Source organism: Ascidiella aspersa, chromosome 9, assembly GCF_963924565.1.
Source record: "Ascidiella aspersa chromosome 9, kaAscAspe10.2, whole genome shotgun sequence".
NCBI lineage: Eukaryota > Metazoa > Chordata > Ascidiacea > Phlebobranchia > Ascidiidae > Ascidiella > Ascidiella aspersa.
The window spans coordinates 5,014,260-5,037,905 of NC_139455.1; the positions used below are offsets into that span (position 1 = coordinate 5,014,260).

The 23,646-nt window shown below is 34.8% G+C and overlaps 4 protein-coding genes across 5 annotated transcripts in view; all 4 read left to right on the forward strand.

Moving 5' to 3' along the window:
- The first annotated feature begins 663 nt into the window (after positions 1-663).
- LOC146132010 (Golgi reassembly-stacking protein 2-like) lies at positions 664-5,798 on the forward strand. Its single transcript, XM_083396615.1, has 10 exons — positions 664-856; positions 1,352-1,432; positions 1,715-1,918; positions 2,174-2,260; positions 2,422-2,552; positions 2,918-3,068; positions 3,347-3,527; positions 4,038-4,109; positions 4,515-4,679; positions 5,134-5,798. The coding sequence occupies exons 1-10, from the start codon at positions 794-796 to the stop codon at positions 5,238-5,240; spliced, it is 1,242 nt and encodes a 413-aa protein (XP_083252741.1). The 5' UTR covers positions 664-793; the 3' UTR covers positions 5,241-5,798.
- Positions 5,799-6,536: 738 nt separating this feature from the next.
- Positions 6,537-9,665, forward strand: LOC146132011 (large ribosomal subunit protein eL15-like). The gene is made up of 6 exons (XM_083396579.1): positions 6,537-6,594; positions 6,772-6,944; positions 8,485-8,621; positions 8,968-9,078; positions 9,244-9,420; positions 9,612-9,665. Exons 2-6 carry the CDS (start codon positions 6,773-6,775, stop codon positions 9,627-9,629), a joined length of 615 nt encoding a protein of 204 aa, XP_083252705.1. The 5' UTR covers positions 6,537-6,594; position 6,772; the 3' UTR covers positions 9,630-9,665.
- A 1,250-nt stretch (positions 9,666-10,915) lies between these two features.
- LOC146132012 (inhibitor of growth protein 1-like) lies at positions 10,916-14,968 on the forward strand. 2 transcript variants are annotated; one of them, XM_083397275.1, is made up of 6 exons: positions 10,916-11,113; positions 11,604-11,752; positions 11,939-12,052; positions 12,323-12,394; positions 12,848-13,249; positions 13,938-14,968. In XM_083397275.1, the coding sequence occupies exons 1-6, from the start codon at positions 10,954-10,956 to the stop codon at positions 14,175-14,177; spliced, it is 1,137 nt and encodes a 378-aa protein (XP_083253401.1). In that variant the 5' UTR covers positions 10,916-10,953; the 3' UTR covers positions 14,178-14,968. The 2 variants fall into 2 exon arrangements, with proteins under 2 accessions (XP_083253401.1, XP_083253402.1); XM_083397276.1 differs by having other exon boundaries at positions 13,941-14,968.
- Positions 14,969-17,785: 2,817 nt separating this feature from the next.
- LOC146132013 (uncharacterized) overlaps positions 17,786-23,646 on the forward strand; it is a 29,934-nt gene continuing 24,073 nt past the window's right edge. Inside the window, exons 1-6 of the mRNA XM_083397093.1 lie at positions 17,786-18,174; positions 18,409-18,522; positions 19,353-19,425; positions 19,851-19,949; positions 20,605-20,701; positions 23,356-23,431. Of these exons, the coding sequence (XP_083253219.1) occupies positions 18,159-18,174; positions 18,409-18,522; positions 19,353-19,425; positions 19,851-19,949; positions 20,605-20,701; positions 23,356-23,431 (475 nt within the window). The 5' untranslated portion in view covers positions 17,786-18,158. The remainder of the gene's footprint in view (positions 18,175-18,408; positions 18,523-19,352; positions 19,426-19,850; positions 19,950-20,604; positions 20,702-23,355; positions 23,432-23,646) is intronic.

Sequence of the window (23,646 nt, forward strand, 5' to 3'; positions counted from 1 at the left end):
GTTGTTTTAATAATTTTTTAAGCGCTGTGGTTCTAGACCAGCGCCATATTATTAAATATTTTTACTTGACCTACCCAGAATTAAATGCTAACCCAAATAATTGTCGTTGTTGTAGGATTCTAGACCAGCGCCAAGATTTAACATCGTTTATATGTTTTTAATTGTTTGCAGCACATTTTTTTCGTTTTTTTGTTGTTTTGTAAGATAATCAGACACAACTTGACACTTTGAAATCTGCGTTGTAAGGATATATCTATTTTTGTTGGATTGCTATGTTGCAAGTTTTCTTCTATTGTAAACTGCATACTTCATTTTATTACGCTTGAACCAATACGTGATTATTTATTGATTTTAGTTAGGTTTGCGGCTAGCATTTGGGTTTAGGTTGTTTTAGATTAAATTTGAGTTTTGTTTTTTCAATGAATGTTTTCAGAAAACAATTTAAATTACTTTGTTAGATGGATAAATAGCCTCAGTATAGGAGCCTATAGGCTATTTGAATCGAACGTTCTTTTATGCTTCGACCCTTAAGTGAGTATATGTGGATTTGAACTACTTCAGTGGCCGGGTGAATAGCCTCTACCTTTTTATACATTGCTAATGGCCTAAATAAGTTTCATTTGCAAAATTTTCTAACAAGTTACATGTCTATCCAAGGTTGCTGTTTTGTAAACTTGTAAGTATCTGGGATTGTTTTTTATCCTATTGTGCCGTCTTCTGGCATTTTTCGCTGAAATATCAGTGTAAAAGCAACTTGCAACGTATAAGGTGTGTTGCATTGGCTTTTTACAAAATGGGAGGAAGCAACAGCGTTGAAATCCCTGGCGGAGGTTCTGAGGGATATCATGTCTTGAGGGTACGTGTTAGTATGTCTGGAAAGTATTAAAGATCTCAAAAAGACCTTATTTTCCACTACACCTAAATAAGCTTGTTAGATAAATTTTTGTATTGAAAACAACAGCTTGTTTTTATTTGAACATTTGTGATTGTTAAAAGTTGTTACCACATTTATGCCATAGACCAGCGTTTCTCAACCGGTGCGCCGCGGCGTACTGCTGCGGCATGGAAGGCTGCTAGGTGCGACGCGAAAGGAAAAAACATGTCGAAATAAGTCCAAAATTAATCAGATTAAGACTTTAATAGACAAAATAACGTTTTTAGTCTCATAGGCTGGAAGTCCCTTCAAAGATATGCAACTAGAAAACCCATATAATAAAAAATGCAGGCAATTTAAGAGAAATATTGGTTCACCTCAAAAATATAGCGCTGTAATTGTTTGTGATATTTTTGAATTTATTTTTATCACATTACCGTCCTTTTTAACTTTGTCATTAAATCTATCAAACGATAGGTGCAAGAAAATTCTCCCGGTTTCAAAGCTGGTCTGGAGCCTTTCTTTGACTTCATTGTAATGATTGGCAACACAAGACTGGTAAGTTGGATGGTTTATAAACTTCAATATTATCCATGTTTACATCTGAATGAATATATACATATTACAAACTGACAACTAAATGATAAAAGATTTATTATTTTTTGCCGGCATAAGCACTTGCCGAAACATATGCAATTAAAAGAATGAATCTTTTATCATTTATTTGGGCCACTTTTTTACTACTGAAGATTGTGAACAGATCCGTGTTTAGTGTTCCTAAACTGACAACCTTTATAGATTTACCTGCATAAATAGATATATTTATCCACCTATGATTAGAACAAGGATGACGATAGACTGAAAGACCTTCTGAGAGCGAATGTGGAAAAGCCAGTGAAGATGTACGTTTACAGCAGCAAGTCGCTCAAGCTCCGTGAAGTTACAATTACGCCCAGTAGCATGTGGGGAGGTCAAGGTCTCCTTGGCGTTTCAATTCGCTTCTGTTCTTTCGAGGGAGCTAACGAGAATGTCTGGCACGTTTTGGTAAGTTCTTGTGGCTGAATAATCCAGACAAGGCACTCATACAATTAAACAGTTAATATTTTTGTAAATGTTAACGCAAGGTGCTAAATTATGGTTAAGTTTGATTTCGCAAAGCTGATTGTCATCCAGTTTCTGTACAATAACAATTATCACAAATCCTTCCTGAGTTATTATAATGTTGTGTACCTTTAAAATTTTTCAGTTACCCTTATAAACATAAACATATTTTTACCTGTATGATTTTTTGTTTTTTAGGATGTAGAGCCAAATTCACCTGCTTACCTTGCTGGACTAAGGCCATTCAGTGACTATATCATTGGGGCTGATTCTCTTTTAAGTGAGGTGAGAAAATGAATTTTTAATAGGCATTGTGCTGCCGGTGCTTTAATTCAATGTGTTCATTTATTAAATTGTATAAAATTTTCTTCACATTTTGTTAGTAGTTTTGATAAAAAAAACATCTTTTTCCCCTTTTGTTTAAAAGTCTTGTATTTTTAATGCAGCAAGACGATTTGTTCACTCTGATCGAATCGCATGATGGAAGACAACTGAAACTGTTTGTTTATAACAGTGACACCGATGCGTCAAGAGAAGTGATTATAACACCAAACAGTGCTTGGGGTGGAGAAGGAAGGTAAATAAATTTAACTGAGTTTTTAGACACTATAACTTAATTTTGACATAATATCCTAATTAGTATGATTGTTCATTGCCTTTATTGAGAGGAAGACATGCATACCTAATTTTCAAAAAATAATTTTAGAATGCATAATAGTTATTAGAAGCGCATTCAGGTTCCTACTTCGGAGTTTGTTTTATAAATATTTTATGATTTCATTCAGAACTTAACAAAATACATTATGAATTTAACTGTTAAACTTCTCTTGATGATTTTTGTATTACAGTTGTTGCATTCTAGGTTTACTGAGAGTATGATATTTTCTCTCAATTTTGGTTGTTATCAGAAACCTAATGTTTTCTTTTCTCTGATTTTTGTAGCTTGGGCTGTGGAATTGGCTATGGCTACTTGCACCGCATACCAACACTGCCCTTTATTGAGGGCAAAACGCTGAACATGCATCATGCAGTGCCACCCAGTGACAATGCAGTGGTCAATATGTCAGGCAAACCTGCTGAAGGCCTTGCAGAGGTAGGGTTAATTATTTTCAAACAGTAGATGTATAGTTTGAACAAAAAAACTGTATTTAACTTTTATTAGCCAGCTGTATCTGCGTTTCTGTGACGTAAACTTGATTTAAAGTTAAATATTTTTTTATTTAAAAAAATGTTATTCTAATCACCTGTGTGTATATTGCAAGTATATAGTAGTGAATTTGTCCATTTTTTTGCAAATAATATGCCAAATGTGAAATTTTGCATTGGAATATTCTCTTAAGTTACATTATTCTTTCCAATTTTAATGTAAAGGGCCAACTTCAACAGTCAATGGCACAGCCAATTGCACCGCAAACAAGCAGCCCGCTGGTTGCAACAAGTTCAAATTTGCTGCCAGGCAACACTGGCGTTTCGGCACCCCAAGTGGCAAGTTACGCACCCTCTACTGTACCGAGCATATCACCACTACCTTCCATGCTTCCTACAGTGCCAGGTATTGTTTTTACTAAAAAGGCATAGTGATTTAATTGAATATTGTCCCACACTTAAAACATGAACAATTACACATGTTTAGGGATTCATTTAATAGAAATTGACTAGCCATAATTCCCCACGTCACCATGTTCTTGTTTTGAAAAACATTCTATGACAGAAGTTTTGCTGAAGTGTTTGTAGTTAAAACATAGTGATTTTATTGAATATTGTCCCACATTTAAATATTTGACAATTTAAATTTTTTTTAGGAAATTAAAGAACTCTGTAAACGTTCCTTGTATTTTGTAAGCACTGATTGACAAAGTTTTGGATTTTGCCAAAGCATGACTAAACTTTACAAGAAGTTGTTTAAAATGTGATAACCTTATCAAGGCACCATGCAAACCTTTAACTTGTGTTTTTAACTGTTATCATTTACATCAAGAAAGGATTTGTAATCAGTTTAAAATAGAGTGGTCTGACTGACTTGCCATGCGAATTAAAATTTTCTAATTTTTTTTATCTTCAGGAATGGCGCCACTTGTGAACATCCAGATGCCACCAAACTTCCCTGCCATGCCGCCCATCAATCTCCCCCCAGGTAAAGAGTCAAACCTAATAAAGATTGCGAACTAGTTCTTTTCAATACCGCAAACATGTTCTTACTTACGACTGCTTTGATGCTCCATCCTATAAAGTTCGGAAATGCTCCTCCTGCTTTAAGAACAGCTGCTTATTACACTTGAATTGCTTAAAGAATGTTGATAAGTTGACAGAAAAAAGGGTTTTTAATATATGTCGACTTGGCACTTCTGACGGTTCAATTGCGCTTTTGGGACCAGTCACATTAGCTTTGGCTTTTTTCTTTTCAAATAATCAAAAACGAAAAAAACAGCGGCCCACTTTTATCAGCAGGACAACAAAAGTATAAGGCACTAAAATTATTTTATTTTTCTATAAAGATAAATATCAATACATTTCATTTCCTTCAATGCATTTCGTGCAGTTTCTGGAATCGCCCCTTTGCCGACCATCCCCAACTTCAACTTGCCCCCTTTGACCCTCCCCGGGGGCGGCACACTTCCGTCGCTTGACAGCTTGGTGACGTCACTTCCGCCTCTGACAACGGTCGCCGATCCGGTCGTGTCGCCCGATGTGCCGCAAGCTTCCGGTCAGTGTGAATTTTCATTAAAATGAGCGAGGAGTTTGCGATTGAGATTTATTTTTGATTCTTAAGGTTTGAAGGTATCTTGGCATCCTTTTATTGTTTTTTGGTACTTTTTTAGCGTACCAAAAAACAATAAAAAATGTTTTTTAGTTTGTAGTGACGCCGTTTGATTGGTAACCTGAAAATAAGCCGCGATTTCTTAAAAATATTTTTTTTTCAGTTGTTCAGTTACCGATTTGGGGATTTTTCATTTAAAATACGTTTCTCGTAGAAAATTGTTCTTTCCCGTTTTTTTTCAAAGTGGTATCGATAGGGATAAATCTGATAATACAAATCGCTTTTTAAAAATCAAGTTTAAATTTGTTTTAGGTGGTGCCTTTGTTAGCAATGTTAGGAAAGTTTTTTCCAGAATATTGGTGTAATATTACAAACTCATGCTTTCGTTTTTTTGTTCTAGCTGCTCCAGAACCAGTGGCTGACCCACCAGCAGAACAGGTGGTATCTGTTCCAGAACCAGCTACTCTGGTCGAACCATCTCAGCAGCAACCAGTCGAAACCAATTAAGTGACCAGCGGCTACACGTCGAAACCAGATACACGACCGCCTTTGGGTACCTACCCGTTTGGGAAGACTGCAATAGCGATGCAATTCAAATTGATTGTATTTTTTGTTCACGTGTATATGGCTACCCGAAAGTTTAGAAGCGTTTGTTATCTCTGTGCGTTGTTTTAGATTTTTTTTGCTTGTCGTTTTGTCTCGAGCCGCCAAGATCGATGCAAAGTCACGCTGTCTGACATGCTCGTGCAGTTTGCGTCCCTGATGTTTCAAACTGTGACACCATAGAGTATTCCCTTCTGTATCTTATTAGACAATCCCCTATACAAACCTAATACGTAGATTTGTTTGCTTTCGCTCACCAAAGGCACTTTAAACCCGATATAATAAGTAAAAAAATAGAACCTATAAATATTGAATGACAGAATGCTTAAAATTTCGAAGCGCCCATCATAAGCAAAGCTGCTATGTGTCGTATTTAATCGAAACATCATATCCTTTGAGTTTTTGGGTGCTGAATGATGAATATATTACGAATCTTGTGTACAAATAAACTTGGAAAGTTAAAACCAGAAACTGGTAGTACGGTATGTCTGAGTTTATAACCTAGAAGGAAAACCCAAATTCCGATGATAGGCAGGACTATAAAGTTGTTTCCGTTTTATATGCTTCTTAAAACTTTTTGTTTAGTCAGCTAATGCCAAATGTCTTCCTTGTGGTACACTCACCAGCCAATTTGTTTGGCATTGCATAGAAGTTGTTTAATAATAATGGCTCAGGCTTAGCAATGCGTTCCAACAGCTATTCACAAAAGAAATCATATATCCTTATTTCACCTCTATTCTGTTGGTTAATCCTTTACGAATATTCAACATACTTTGATATAAAAAAAAATTTCAACCGTATTAAGAAACACTGATCCAGGTAGAGTACCTAAAAATAATAACGTTTCTCAGAAACTTTTTGACTTTTTTGTGTAAAAATTAAGTTTTTTAGGCAAAATTTTGCAATAATAATATCTTGCACCTTTGGTAATAATTGTGGTTAGAGTAGACTTTTTAGCCATTGAAAAATATCATAGGGGATTTGTCGACTTATTTAGATAATTAATTTATATTTTCATATCTGATTAATTTCGCATTTGCAGGTTATTCTGTAACTTTAAAACAATTACAATTTTTTTAATTGTATTAGCTTCAACCGACCGACTACAACCGACTTACTTATATTTAACAAATCAAAAAATCCCTCCAAATAAAAAAACGACGCGATGCGCATCAAGTGGCAGAAACGACACATCCACAAATTTTCGTCAATGTGTTTCTCTTTTACGTACATTAGGCTCGACGTTCTGAATAATCAGGTAAAATCTGCAAGAATCTTAAAAAATAGGCTATCTAACGAAAATTTTGCTGCGGAAGATAAAAATATAGTTGCCAGAAAGTCTTTTAGCGAAGCACTGGCGCTTCTAGATTGCCGTAAACCTGTTTTGAAGCCTAGCAACTAAATAGTTGACGAGTCGATTTTTCTTATATTGTAGAATGGGAGCGTACAAGTATATGTCCGAGGTCTGGCGCCGAAAGCAGTCTGATGTGCTCCGTTATCTTCTTCGTGTGAGATGCTGGTATTTCCGTCAGCTGGCCGCTGTCCACAGAGCACCAAGACCGACCCGACCAGATAAAGCAAGACGTCTCGGATACAAGGCCAAACAAGGTAATCAATATTTCCTACTGCTATGAACCATGCATATATAAAGTTCGGCGCTGGTCTAGAATCCTATCACTTTGTCTTGTTTTTTTATTGCCAGTGGGTTAAGGTGAGAGTTTGCGTTTGTTATTACTATACTTATCTCCCAGATTTATTGTTTCATTGAGATTTTTAATTCTATCAATTCTTTCATTACTGCAAAATAGAAGTGTTAGGATTCTATATTAGTGCCTAAAATTCTAATAAATTGTTTAGTTCAGCCAAAATCCGGTCTTGTTTTCATATGTGAATAAAGGTTGGCTTAAGTGTTATTATTGCATTTATTCTCCCATATTTACTTCTTCCTTGCCAAATCATTTTTGACAACTAGTTCAGTTGCTGCATCCTAGACCTGCACCGTTTAGGACTAATGAAAAAAATTGTAGGTGTACTTGCCATACTATGGTGGATTATGCACACTCTGTGCATCGTTGTAAAGTCCTATAAAATGCAGACTGGGTTCACAGTTTCGACCACAAGGTTTGAAAACCACCTAGCACAAACCTAAATTTAAATGGTTTATTAAAACTTTTCCTGATACCACTGAACACCAGTTTACATTCTGTGGCTGGTGCACACCAGATAATTTTTCGACAGAAATTTGTGCGCACACAACAATTAGTTACTTGCACAATAAAATTCTAGTTAAATGTTGAGTTGTGCTGTATTTCCGAATGGTCGAGCCTTGATTGCACACCTCAAAATTTAAATAGTAATTTTTTAAACCTAAAAATTTATATTATTATGGCAATAAACATTGCACTCCACAAAGAATTTGGCTTGAAGTGCCATGAAATACAGACTGGACTGAACATATATTTTGGCTTTAACAAAATGGTGCGATTTTATCTGAAAAACTTTGCACAAATATCGAGCCATAGGAACAGCGTGGGTAATTCTTGTTGACAAACAACCTAAAAATCTATGCTCAAAAAAGAGTACCAATATCTATGCAAGGTTTGCTGGTTCGCTGCTGCGCCAATGGTCAAGCATCAGTTACCTGTTGCATCTTCAAAACACCTGACAAACTTGCAAACATAATACTTTTATACAACTAAAGTTTGGGCGCTGGTCTAGAATCCTACCACAGTTCTAAAATCAACGCACAAAATTTGAGTTAGGGTGCGGGTTAGCGTTTGGGTGTGGGTGGGTCAAGTATTATTATATTCTTTGTTTAATAATAATACTTGACCCACCTTAACCCAAACGCTAACCCGCACCCTAACCCAAATGGTGTTTCGTTGTGGTAGGATTCTAGACCAGCGCCAAAGTTTGTTTACTGCCATTTTAAAAACATACAGTTTGGAATGATTTGCATTTTTTGAAAATAAATTAAATTGGTGTTGTCCGAATTAGATAATTAAAGGGTTGAACTAAATTTGTGATTTGTTTTGGTCCATTTTTAGGTGTTTTATGATTATACCCAGCAAAATTGGTGCTGATCATTAAGAAACAGTCAATTTTCTCAAATTAGAAAATTTCTAACTCAAAATACTGTTTTAAAAAGGCTACGTCATCTACCGAGTAAGAGTGCGTCGTGGTGGTCGCAAGCGTCCAGTGCCCAAGGGAGCCACCTATGGCAAGCCTGTCCACGAGGGGGTCAACCAACTCAAGTTTGCAAGGTCCCTGCAGAATGTTGCTGAGGTAAGCTGTTAACTATGGGTTTATTTTATAATAAGAAAAGCAGCATTTTATTTAGTGAATTGTAAGAAAAAAAAAGTTATACATATGCTGACTAAGGCCTTTATTTTATATTGTTTTATGTGAAGCTTTATTTTTACCCTAAGAGATTTTTATTTATGTATATCTGTTGTCACCCATTTAGTGACTCTCATTCAAATTTGCATGTAAAAATAATACACCCAATTGGATATGAGATATTTTATTGAAAAAGCATTGGCAGTGATAAAAATACAAACAAAACTGTACACTGTAAAATGCTAGCTGAATGAGTTACAAAAATAAGCAAAATTAAATGTTCGCTTTTCAGGAACGTGCCGGACGTCATTGTGGCGCTCTCCGTGTCCTTAACAGCTACTGGGTGGCTGAAGATTCAACTTACAAATATTTTGAAATCATCCTGGTCGACCCTATGCACAAGGTAATGTCTCAAAGATTAAATTTCTACATGTTAAACAATTATAGCAACAATTCTTTAATTCATTAAAAATAGCTTGTATAACTTAACTGTTAAAAATAAATATAATGTGGAGGTTAAACAATGTAACTAAACATCAAAATGAAAACTTTATTTTTGTACAAACAGACCATCAGACGTGATCCGTCGATCCAATGGATCACCAAGTCAGTGATGAAACATCGCGAGAACCGAGGACTCACTTCGTCTGGTAAGAGCAGTCGCGGCCTTGGCAAGGGTCACAAGTTCAACAAGACTATTGGTGGATCCATCAGTGCCAACTGGAAGCGCAGGAATACCACTCAGGTAAATTTAATTGTAGTTTTAAGTCTTATTACCACTGTGATAATGTGCATTTTTAAAACAACTTTTTTAATTATACTATATAGTTAAAGTGAGACTGGTTCTTACTTCTAACTCCTTAGGTAAAACAATGTTAAATAGATTTTGTCAGTCTTAAAACAACATTTTATTCAACCTGTTTTTTTTCTTTTTAGATGCGCCGCAAGCGATGATCGACTTTTCAAAAGCAATAAAACATTACAAAGCGACATTTTTGTGTTTTCTGTTTTGCAAGAATCATACTAGGCAGTTTTGTTGGGCGAGGTTTTAATTCAGAATATTGCACTTTAAAAATGGGTATAAGATCGGTTTACAAAACATTGTTTTGCAGTTTAATTTTTCCTACTTAACTAACAGGGTTAACTGATAGACAGCAATAACCTACAATAAATCACCTTAAATTAATTTTACCTTGATTGACCAGGAGTTTCTTAATGAAAAAGTGGTATTTGAAACAACAATGTTTTAGCAAAACACATGTTAAGTAAGGTTTATTCTAGGTTAGATAAGATAATTACATGTAAAGACACAAAGGTCACATTAATTTTTATATTTTCTCTTTGCTTCACTGTGGGCAAGCGTTTTGTTAGTTGTTAAAATTTCTGTTGTATATCTACATGGAATTCTATCAAACTTAAAAAACTCTATCCTACAATGTGAAGCAAAGGAACAAAAATTACCGCAGTAAAACATGGAAATAAATTTTGTATTTGAAGGTTAATGCTACCAGTAGGCAAATACAGAAAAGTGACTGGTAACTTGTCATGGGGGATCTAATGGTGATGCTGAACAAAGCCTGCCTTAAAATCTGTGTTAAATTGAACTATTTTAAACAATTTAAAGTGACATACCGTATCAGTTCATAAACGAACTTGCTAAACATATATAAATAAATTCCAAAAATACCTTTATATAAAAGGTTTCACAATAATATAATGACAAAATGCCTAATGGCAGTAACAAACACAACCTTAATTATTTTGCATTAAATTAAGGTATAATGAACGAGAAATTGACACCACAAAATCTGCGTACGCTATTTCCTAAAAACACAGTTGTTTACTGGCAAACGAGTGAGACAGTTGTGAAATTCACATAGCAAGTCGTAAACTTCTTCCTGGGTTTCAACACGCTTCACGGACGCTACTATAGCAAAACGCGGCACTCTGGCTACATTGTTCTCAAGCGCGCAGATGATTGGCTTCATCCTCGCCAACAAACGAATCTGCTACGTAATGTTCGAGCCCCGCTGTTTCTGCTCGGCAATTCCGAAGTGGTCACGGCTCGCCGATTTGCGCGTTTTGCCTTTAGCCGTTTACCACATGAAGCCGCGGTCGAATAGCTGCGGGCAAAACGAGGCGCCATTTACGATGTGGTAATCGGCAAACGAAAAGAATCGCGAACTCGCGTTCATTTAGATATCAAAACAGCGCAGTTTGCGAAGATTTGAAATGCTTGGCAAATATCTTGTCTTTCCGCCCGTTTTGTGAACAGAAAATGGACAAAACAATGAAGATATCGTTAAATGAAGCCAGCGAAGAAGTTGTGGAACTAGCGACAAACTATGCTCAGAAATACGCTAACTATGTAGAGAATCTGCCTTTCGAATTACAACGCAGTGTCACAAGATTACGAGAAATCGACCATTCCTGCCGGGGTAGAACACTTTTAGCCTTATTTGTTTCAATTAAATTTAAATGTAAACAGTATGTTAGTTAACGTTAACCTATGTGAAAACTTTAATATCGATTTTTGTAGGCTGAGCGCCTTAAACGTGTAATTTCCCTTGTGTGAAGTATTTCTAGGTTTTATTTTGCCACCAGTAAAAATCGCAGGTGTAATAAGTTTTTGCTCATATTTTACTGTTTAGCTTATTTTATTGATGTATGGCGGTAGAAGCACCTACTATATAGTAACTTGAGAGTATTTTTTGTATGTGTACAGCCATGATGTAGTATTTAATGTATAACAGCTTATTCAATTTAGAATTGGATATTTTTTGTACACAATTAGAGTAAGCTTGTAGTTATTAAGTATATTTTCATGTTTTTGACAAATACCAAAGTTGTCTCCCATGTCTTTAAACAGTTAAATCACTTTCACAACTTTTTCCTCACAAATATCCATCATAAAATATTTGCCTACAGAAATTATCAGTGAGATTGAAGCACATTCAGCAAGTTTTACAAAAGAAAAAGATGTTACTCTCAGAGGTAGAAGCACTTTGTTACAAATTCAAAGGTTATTTGCCAAATGCCAAGAACTTGGCGATGAAAAAATTGCCATTGCACAACATGTAAGTATATATATATTGATCTTATAAGAGTTTGCCATGAATATATATATTTTTTGTAAACATCTATAAATTTCAAAAGAATAGAAAAACAATTTAACTTGTTCAGTGTTGTTTTTATGGTTCCAAAAATCACATATTTTTACTTTAAATGTGAATTCTTAAAAATATGCTGTCTATTTTATTTAGATATCGGAGACTGTTGACAATCGTAAAAAGCAAGTTGAACATTCTGCTTATCGGTTTAAAATTGCCTATCGACCTGATTTAAAAGAGGATTTGAATGGAAAGAAAGACTTACAGGTTTGCTAAAAACCAACCATTTTGTTTTTCAAGAGTTAGTTACACTACATTTGTAGTTCTATGTATGTTTGTTTATTTAATTTTCCTGTGACATATTATTCATTAAATATTAACTTATGTATAAATGTATATATATATATATACATTATTTATTGAACGAAACACTGAAATTTAATGAAATAGTGTCATATTTTTGGAGTGTTTTATGTTTTTATCTTAGGTCAAATATAAACTTATATTATAATTTTTTTAAATAATTTCTACAAATAGAAATCAGACCATCATAAAGGGCTTAAAAGAACAAGGCGTAGAAGAAACCACCACGACAAGCAAAATGACAAGGTATGTATAATTTTAATAGATATCTTGTAGGTAACTATAAAATTATAAATAGATTTATATTGCAGCTTGATGTAACATTTTACAGTGGGTATAGAGTATGTTGTATACATTATGTTTTGTAAACTGTTATTGAAAAGTATAAAAAATACATATTTATAAATATTTTATATTTAACTAATATTAGTTTTATATACCACAAATTTTTTTTTTTATATTTCTATTATAAAATTTTATTAAAAAAGTTGATTTTGTAAACGTATTTAAAAATTTTTTTTTTTTTTTAAAAGTGGTAAATTAGGACTTATTGCGCCCACCTTTATCAGAATTCCTTCAAATTTATTCAATTTGGGTTCAGGCATTTAAGAATAAAGTATATTCTCTTAGTGTTTAGATGTCAGAAACAGTTAGTGTGGCCACCCTATGTTAAAAAAGTAATTTTTTGTTTGTTTAAAGATGGAAAGGTCAGCGGCCATGGACCAGTCTCCGCTCTCGATGTCATCTATTATCAGTCCGACATCCACCTCTGCGTCAAGCAGCAAGCAAGCGCTTTACCTTGCGCTCGACACCCCCCAAAACCAGGCGGACGAGCCACCCCCTCCGAGGAAGTCCAAAAAGGTTGACCGACAGGATGGCGCCTTGTCGAGTCCGGCCCCTGGCACAAGTTCTGTATCTTCGACACCCGTCACGTCCCTGTCTTCGTCGCATGGAGGCAAGTCGTCGTCGCAAACTAAAACCACATCGTCCAAAGCATCTGCGCCTTCCAAAACTGCAGCCACCACGCCGTCTTCCACACCTTCCAATGGTTCCAACAGACCGTCGCTCAAAGGCAAAAAGAAGAAACGAAAATCACAAAAGGTAAAGCTGCCCTTAAATTACATATCATATCAAGCCTTTTGTAACATAAAGTGATTTATTTTTCATGATAGATTTTTACATATTGCACTTAATTTAGCAACTTCTTTAAAGGTCACATTTTTATTAATACAAAATTGTTTTTAACTTTTTGGTCTTATAAACTAAATCACAGATGGACCAGACACCCTTTAAAGTGCAGACAAAAAGTTACATAATTAGTTAACTTAGCATCTGCCCTTAGTATATTTCAAAATGTTTTATTAAATAATATGTTGCATAAAGGTAACCTTGCTTTGTAAAAAAAACAAGACAAAAATATAAAAGCTGCTGAAAATTAAGGAATTTTTATACAATAGACTACATGTTTTTTTGAACTTTGGCAAAAGCAATCCAGGTCTGGTAGCATGGATTGTCTAGTTAGATTAATAATTTTTTTTGCATTTAAAAACAACTTAACATATGTAAACATTAAAATAAGCTATTGCTGCCAGGCATAATATAAAACCAAGTATTTTGCATCCAGCAGTTTTATTACAAACAATCAAAACGTTGATTGCTGTTTCTAATAAAACTGCTGAATGAGCAATACTCTGTTATATTAATAAAAAATTGTTTAAGATAAATAAAAAAATTGCTCAAAAGTAGGAAATATTTACAAAAAAACAAAAAAAAAACATATATTTTGCAGCAGTTTGTCGACCGGAACCCCCGCTCACCCTCGCCCCAAGAGGTTCCGATCGACCCCGACGAGGCCACCTACTGCTTGTGCGGCCAGGTCTCCTTCGGTCAGATGATCGGCTGCGACAACGAGAAGTGCCCCATCGAGTGGTACCACTTTTCATGCGTGGGGCTCACCCATAACCCCAAGGGCAAGTGGTACTGCCCCGACTGCCTTAGGGACCGAAAAAAGGAGGCCAAGCACCGCTGACCCCAGCCCCATTGAAACAGCTGGACCGTGACGTCATTTTGAAGATTCGCGCGCTAAAGGAGTCACGTGATCGTCGACTGATGTCGTCATCCCGTGGTGGTCGAACCGCGACACCTAGGGGCGGGATTTTTTTGAAACGACTTGGCACTTGAGGTCGAGTGAGCTGCTCGACCTGACTTTTGAATATGTTGTGGGCTTCTGGGAGAAAAAACAAAAAGCGGAACGCCTTTGCACTATGTTTTGTATGGTTGAAAGAGGCCTGAAATCGCAGATTTAGGAGTTTGTCGGTCGTGAGCAAATGTGGACGTCTCTTTTTGGCCACTGTCCGCTCGATTTTCGCCGTTTAAAAAAGTTCACCAGACTACCTCGCAAGGAATCGCTCTTAAAAATCGTTTGGATAAGAAAAATTTTTTGCTATGTTGTTTAGACTTTTCACAGCATTTTAAATTTCGTAAGGTTTTGCACAAATAATTTCGCTTCAGCCTACTAAAACTTAATAAAATTATAATTTATTTTGCCACGACGACATGCGACTACTTTACACTATTGTGCAGCCCTTGTACTATAGATAACGGTACTACGGCTCAGCCCTTTGTGGTAACAGAAGGCACCACGTTTTTCTAAAATCTACCGATCTTAGCTTCTTTTCTAAATGAGCGCAAGAAAATACTGCCAAGCCCACAAGACGAGGTCAGGCGCTGTTCCTTTACAATTCATGTGACCTCTCCATGCAGTTTCTTGTGTTTTAAGGTCGCCCTCGTTTTGTAAATAACGTTTCAAAATAAATATTGCCTTTGTTTACAACGTAGCTTCGTCTTGTGCGATTTTTCATGTAGTTGGGTGCTGAATCACCCAGAAGCAGTGTTTGAATAATGTTTGTTTTTCATGGTATTTATATTTTTTTAAAACAAGGGGACTTTTTTGCAGATCAAATTAAAAAATGAGGATTAATTAGAATCATAAAGATGTTTGCAAATGTATTTTAACTGAAGGTTAACAGTTAAACAGGTTGTATTTATAGGGTCGTTTTAGTTTTACAAAATTTCCCATTGAGAGGCGTCAGATGTTTATGATGTTGGGTTAGCGTAAGTGTTTTATTGACTCGACTTAAGCTACGGTTTTCACATGACTTAAGTCTATTGGATAAATGACTTGACTTGGTCGTTTGGACAAATGACTCTTGTTGAACTAGAGCAGGGTGGTCCAAACCCAGGCCCATCATTTTTTCGTTTTTTTTTTTCAATTATTGTAATACGTAAAGTTGAGGGTTTAATCAAAGAAATATTGCAATTGGTTGGTTACAGGCCTAGTTACATTATTAAATAAATTAACCGGTTTACTATCACCCATCAAGTTTTAATCCAGGGGTGCCAAGAACGCCTAATTTTGGTATGTGTTAGAGCGGTTTGAAAGTCGCAGTACGTTCTATATAGAACTTTTTAAAATGGCTGTTTTGCGAACTTGTAGGTTACATTTGCGCTTTGTTTTACGTCTTTTTAATGTACATAACATAAAAAGTACGACCCTATATATAAATTACTATTTTGGACACTTTAAAGTACATAAACGATGAAATGTATAGCGCTTCGGTAAAGTATTGTTTTAAAGGATTTCACTGTGACTAAAGGTTAATGCCCTGGACCTTTCCATCGTGCAATTCTCGCCAAATATATCTATAGTTGAAAACATTCTACGCTTATAAATGCAGTCTTCTGTTTTGTCAAGCACGCAATTTTTTCGCGCTCCGGGCACACCATTTTCCAGCAGTCTAATTATCACATTACTTTTTGACGATGCGTATGCCGTCATCTTTAACATATCATGCCTTGACCAAACAAAAATCGTTTCCGCCCCATACGCATGTATCACTTTATGTGGCCCGCGAAGTAGGTATATCAAAGAAATACTGTGGCCCGCGATGCTGTCAACCTTGGACCACCCTGAACTAGAGTGTTTTCATTAAGCATTTGTCGTTATAAAATTGAATTATTTATTAGTAGTTGGTATTGCTCACAATCGGTCTAATTTATCAATTTTAATAGTTTGACGTTTGATTTTTATGACAAGGACTTGACTTTAAAATAACTTGTTTATAACACTGGTAGGCATTATATTTGATCCATCCGTATAGGTTACCTATACACAATTCTTCTCAATTTGTTTATAGGCAACTTTAAAAAATTGACGCATGTTCCTGGTACATCAACTCAAATGGCAAACTTTTTTTTATCAATAGACCCATTCTATGTTTTTCATTTTTTGGTCATTTAGTGGATCTGCAGGTATTACCATTACTGCGAAAGATAGACAAAAAAAATTGAAAAATGATTCTACTCCTTGATGAACGATTTGCTTAAAGAGTTATAGATACTTATGGATTTGCTGCACAACAAAATTTGCTGCGGCAGAAGTCGCCGATGCGTGACTGATATAACAGTGTTTATTTGGAGATGGGACGTACTTAAAGAGCTGATCGCTGTCTGGGCAAGATTCAGCAATTAATTAAATGTCATGGTATTTGACGCTGTCGCTAACTGACTCAGGGCATTAGGTGATTGTCTTCATTAGGTAACCTATAGAGGCCCGGTAAACACTAAGTTAATGGTATTTTAACGCTAATGGCAAGCAAGGCTGTATACCATGCGCCTTATTGATGGATTATAATTGATGTGTGTTTGACTTGTTAGTGGTTTGTTACGGAAGGCAGACTATCCGAAATCTGTTTACCGTGGTTATGTCTGTTCATTGGGCTCAATGTTTTTCGTTAGATTTCATGGAGGGTGTTTACTGCTTAAAGAGTTTTATTAAGATGTAAATCGCCATACAATGTAGAAAGAACTGAGTAGAGTAAATGCATTGGTAATAAAGTCTTATAGAATTCTTGAGTAAAATCTATTGTAGAAAATTCTGCTTTTTATCAAACTATTAAGGAATTAAATATTAAGAAAAATAAATATTGCACCCCCCCTCTAAAAAAAATAAAATCATACAAAACACTTTAAATAGTTCAAAAGTCTAGCAAAAACTGGTGCAAGTATTAGGGGTTTTATGTAACGACTATGATAGAATAAAACATTACACCTTATCTTAAAGTGTAAATAAAAGGGTTGTTTACTTTTGACATTTATTCTTAGTTAGATCAAATATATATTTAGGATTGTTTAAAAGCAAAGCATATATGTGTCTTTTGTGTCACAAAATTGATTTACTTAATTTTGCCATATTCGAATGGCATGCTTGGCTTGTTTGAAATGCAATGCTGTAAGTGCCTTCATTAAAATTGTATTATGTTTATCTTTTTGGCCACAAACCTAATTCAGTTTTAGATAAATTGCAATTGGCTACCAAAATGGTGCACTTTTAAAAATATTGCTTTGTAAATCATGTCTCTTAGCTAGCATGTTCGATGGCATTTAAAAAAATTAGTACTTATTTTATATATGTTAATCAATATATCTGAAAGCCAATTTTTATCAAAATAGTTAAGTCTTTACAAAGAAGGTACAATGAAAAGCCTTTGCAGACTCACCAAATCTTGTCGATTAATGGTGCAAGCAGGGCTAAAAAGACAACTATCCTGCAGTGAGCTTCGAACTCACGACCTTTGATCATACCAGGACCATGGCTTGTATTATTAATCCATAACCAAGAATCTTTGGTCAAAAAGCAGATTTAGAAGGGATATTTCACAGTTTTTAACACTTATGTGTGTACAATGTGCATGTTCCATTGAATCGTATTTACAAAGGGTTATATTTTCATCATGCAATGGTATAAGTGATTCGCTCTGATTGTATTTAAATCCCAAAACAATTAAAATTAAATTTAGAGGTTATAATTTATTCTATTTTGTGCAGAAAATTGTCTGCTGGTCCGCTTTGTAAACAGGTGCTAAGTTCGTCACCAAAATAGTAAAGAGATTTATTAGGAAATGGACACCAAATTCTAGTTTTGACAACACTACAATTTCTGACTCAATGAATGGACCCAACACATGGTAAGTTTATTTTACAATAAAAACTGCTGGAAGTTTATATGCCTCTTCATTTTTTTCAAGTTTAAGAAAAACTATATCCCTGTTAGTATTTTGTGTTGCAATTTTTTTCCCAACACATGGTAAGTATGGGATTGTATTTTACAACACAGCTGGATGTTTTATATGCCGCTTTATGGTTCAAGTTAGTATTTGTTATTTATGCTGTAAAAAAAACATTTTGTTGTGTTGTTTCAGATAAACTTGTTCAATTAGAAGACGACTTCTTGCACGATGACAGTACAAGCTGCACTTCTTCGCTGGCAACATCCCTGAGCGAGGATCCTGATGATCTTTACCTTGGAGCTGAAGGTAAATGAGTTTAAGTTTTTATTCTCTTCAAGCAATTGCTGTATTAAAATGTCAGGGTATATGTTTCTGATAAAAAAACAGATTTTCTTTATCAGGAAGTACTTTCTTTAAAAAACAGTGCAGCCCATTTGCTTTGTTAATGTTTATAAATAATTGTACTAAATGTTTGAACAAATAACATAAAAATTGACAAATAACATAAAATTTAGTTGTGCTTCTTGGATGCACAGATTTTTGGTTACTGCAAATCTAGTATATTTTTTTATTTTTTACGGCACAAACAGAAAGCATTTTTGTGCTACTTGTTTTTTTTTGCTTTGCTGTAATCTGTAAAATGTTGTTTTCCTATTTAAGAGTCTTGTTTCATAGCGTTTTTTTGCTTTACTGTTTGATTTACTCAATAAGATCAGTTACACAATTTGGAGCACAGTCCTTCACAAACAGACACAGCTTTAGATTGAGTTGTAACTATTTTCCTTAAAAATTGAGGCATGATACTCCTAAAAGTTATAGAAATCCTAAAACATTTTACAGAACATACCTTGCTCTGTTATACATTTTTTATTGGTTTTGACCAAGAAATCTTATTGAAATAATGAATTCATAGTTTTTAAAGCATACCATTCTACTAACTAGCATTGTTAAAAATTAGGTAACAGTAACCAGCTAAGAAGGTTTTAACCAATAAAACCATATATTTTATCTGTATGTTTTTGAATGAACGGCTTTCATTTTTATTATCTGCTCAACTCCCAACTGTAAAGAGAATTTTGGTGTTTTAGATTTAAACAAGCTGTTTGTTTCGATTAACATGTGTTGTTCTATTGTAGCCAACTCGTTTGACTTTGGATTGTCACGAAAGGATGACAGTCAGAAAAGCAGTTCTGCGACCAGCTCTGAACGGTAAGTTTGCCTAAAAGCTTTTTCTGTCGGAACAGAGTGAAGGTCGTAAGTGAAATGCACTTGACTTTGACACTTTGCCTTTTTAATTCCGTTACACTTTTAAAAGTTCTTGCTTTACTAACAAGGCCTAGTTTTTCTGGTATGTTAGTTACTTCCATTTTGAAGTTAACTACATTTTAGGATCCACTATTTATTGAGTTATACATTTTAATTGATTTGAATAATAAGGTATACATATCAACAAATTGATTTAAATATTGTGACTTTGTATAATGTAGAAAGGTGAAAATTAATTACTTCAACTTTTAAGTATAAACTACATTTCAGGATCCACTATTTATTGAGTTATACATTTTAATTGATTTGGTTAATAAGGTATACAGATGAACAAATTAATTTAACTACTTTGACCTTGTAAAATGCAGGAAGGTGAAAGTAGACACATACAAGCTGATTGTGTGCAAAGAGAGATACTCGTCAACGGAATCCTGTTGGACGAAGCACACCTACTCTTCTATTGACAGGTCTGCACTTGCGTCAGCTCAAACTTTTACCCTTTTTAAATCCTATTTTAGAAAAAACTTGATAAGTGCAACTTTATTTTTCATATGCTTTAACATATTTAATAAACATTGCCATTTACAGTCCTTTTTCTAAAGTCGATACATATGTCTGTGGTTTTCAATACACAATGCCATTAATATGATACTGTTTGGCATGGGTGCTTCTCCTTACAGAGTTTATTTTTAAACTTCCTCAGAAAACCCCACCATTATTCCTAGTGTTTTTATTGAGACAAAACAAAACACTAGTAACCAGATCAAAAGTAATACAGAAAATAATTAATAAGCAAATATATTACTCATCTTATAAACTTTAAAGCATATTTTTTTATTTTTTAATGCCAATAAAATTTGGTTATATATTTAAAGTCACATATGACTGGTTGGGCAACTTAATCATCTTGTGGAAAATTGTCATGTCAATTTAAATGTGTAATTTTGCATCCGTTTTCTGATTCAAGTAAATGATTAAGCCTAGTTTAATTTCTCAGGTGTTATTGATTTATCGCAACAGTTTCACGGCAGTAATTGCTACAAGAGGGTCCTCAGGTCGACACTGTGGCTTGTAGATATTGATTCACAAGGCAAACATAAAAAGATGTTAATTTTCCTCTAGTGTCGGCGACCTGATAAACGCAAGGGAATGCGATGCGTCGGATATTCTCCTCAGTCTCGGCTTTGCAGCCAAAGATGCAGAAGAAACCAAGCGTTGCGTAAGTTTTCTATTTCCAATTTTAAAGATTTTGTATGACTAAGTAGTATGCCTAAAAAATGATATATATACCTTTAATTCATTAGATATTATGCCTATCAGAAAGATTTGGCTGGTTAGAATAATTTTTTTACCTATTTGTAGCATTTTTATATTAGCCGTTATTTTATGTACTTCCTTCTACAAAACGGAAAAAATTACAAACATATTTTTTTAAAATTTTTTGTAAATAAAGCAGCATTAACATGTTTTCTAGCTTTGTGGTGAATAGAACTCGTTGTAGAACTAGTCTACATAAAATACACTGGAAAACAAATTACTTGGCAGGGTGTAATATTAAAACAATTGGGTGATGCATAATTCAGCAACCTTGAGCTTGTGTTCACTCAATTTGTTCCTAAAATAATTAGAAATAAATACCACTTGCAAGCCAAAAGGCATTGAATGACTGTGTCTGTGGGCTTTGCCATATGCAACCAGATATCAGGAAATTGTTTTGTATAGTGTTTTTGTTATGTGCGTTTTAATTGATGTATCTTTGCCTTACACTGCTAGTATTGTCACACGGCATGCAGCACCATCTGCTTAACATGTTATTTACCATTCTTTCGCTGATACTTGGTATTTCCATTTTCACAGTCACAGTATTACATAATTACAGTATTAGGTTAAGAACCGCATGTAGTTAACCCTTTCAAACTGCAATTGGCCTATTTTGTGCCAGTTGAGAATGTTTGCAGGAACAAAATATTAATTGAAACATGGGTGAAACCAATAATTTGTATAATATTAAATCATTGTGTACAGTGTTTTTGTTTCAAAACCTTTTTCATGATTTTTTGTAAACCGCAGATATTTAATACAAAATTGTCCCATTCACAGACATAAAAAAAACAGTGTGAAATCAGTATCACAATGTAGACTATTCTTTTCTGATAGGCGCGTGTGTCACAGCCTTCATTTAACAACATATAATGCAGTCATATATTATTTGATCTCTGGCTTGAAACTGCATGAGCGGCGCAGCTGCAAAGGAAGTTGGCATGTTATTGGCCTGTCAGAGTTCAACCAATTCCACCACCGAACAACACATTATAAAGCAAAGGCGCTGTAGTTGTGGCCTCATAACTTTGATAGAATGCTCCTTTTCGGTTTGGCAGCTTAACCGCACTCAAGGTTGCATATTTGAAAAGTGCGGTCGATTTGCTAAAAGGTCAGCTGCGAGACCCATTGTTTGCATTGGAATTTGTCACCGCCATAGAATTGCCTCAATTGCCTGGTGTTGACTCACTGGGCCGGGACGTTTACATTTTATGCTGCTCTGACACTCTTGAAAAAAGCCGCCGGGCCATGCCACCACCCTACACCACTTTAAGCTGACTTGTCGTGTAAAATTGCACCATAATTTTGCTACTAAAAAATGTTATTTACCCCGCTGCAAGTCTGGTTACGAAATGGGAATTTTTATGATATTTGAGTGGGTAAACTGTCCAACTTTTTAGTGGTATTTTAATGTCAGTGTGTAGTTTTGTCATCAACCTAAGTGTTGATCTAGTCTTAGAGAAGTGGTTTATGGTAATTTATTAAACCTGTCCCATTCGTTTGCCTGTGCCTCTATGCTTCTTTTGAGTTTACTTGACATGTAAAAGTGCTGTTAAAACATACTGTTCTCCCCCAAACTCAAAAGTCTGGTTAAGAAGATTGAAATTATATTTTTTTTGGTTTACCCCTTTCAAAATCTCAATGAGTCAGGTTTGTAAGTCTGTGTTTTTTCAATGTTTGATTTTACAACCAATTTAACACGAATTGTTTGATTGGGTTCCAAATGCTATATAAAAGCTCTAAAATAAAACCAACATTAAAATTGGCTTTTTTCTGCCATTTTTATTTGGTATTATAAAGTCAGTGCGTAGTTGTGCTACCCACATAAGTGTACGAGTTATCCAGTGTTTGAGAAGTACTTTAGATGGTGATTTACTACACCTGTTCCATTTGCCTTGTAGCCATTGCTCTATGTCACTTTGGAATTCTCTGTTTGTCATCCACACAACTCAGTGTTTAAACTTTTAAAGGGCAATATAAAACTACATACTTTATGTGAATTTTAATACTGTATAAAGAAGAAGAATATGCCACGAAAGATTTCAATAACCCAACAATACCTTAAGTCAGGGGCCGGCAACCTTTTATGCACTCACAGACTGGCCCTCAAAAAAACAATAAATTTTCAGTAATGGCAATTTATTACAACTTTGATTGAATCAGAACCTTGAACTTGTTTTGGCGCAACAAGTTAAACCTATAATATTATTAATATAAATTATGGCAATAAGAAAAAGCATGAGTATGAATGTAGGCCGACAGCGAATAAAGTGTAGACCTACAGACCGGTAACAAACTCCTGGCAGACCAGCTTTAAACTAAGCATATACTTAAGAGGAATCTGTTTTTTGTTGCATAAACATAATCCTACTTGTCAAAAAGTGTAGTGCAGATAACGTGTTGTCGATTAATACCACCCACTCTTTAAATTTGCCTACCAGCACTTGTTCCCCAGTGCTCTGTACAAACCATCAGTTTAAGATATAAATATTTTCATCCTCTGAATTTCACCTCCAATCACTTTTAAAGCCAGGTTGTTTTTGTTCTGTACAGATACTGTCCCGTTTCAACTATCCCTCTGTGTCAGACCATACTGTGGTAGGCGAAAACGGAGAAGACAAGTCCACCGGTAAGAAAAAAATGAAATGTTTGTAAATTGTAGGCCTTTAATATGTTAACTGATTGAGATGGCATGTTTGTCTCATTTATTTTCCAAAAATTTGTACCGCTTTTAAGTTGTATTGTACATTTACAATGATTTCTATCATATCACAAAAAAAATGTTAGAAACCACATTCCTGTTAGTACTATCCTTACAAATTAATTGGCGTTATTTGTTTTATC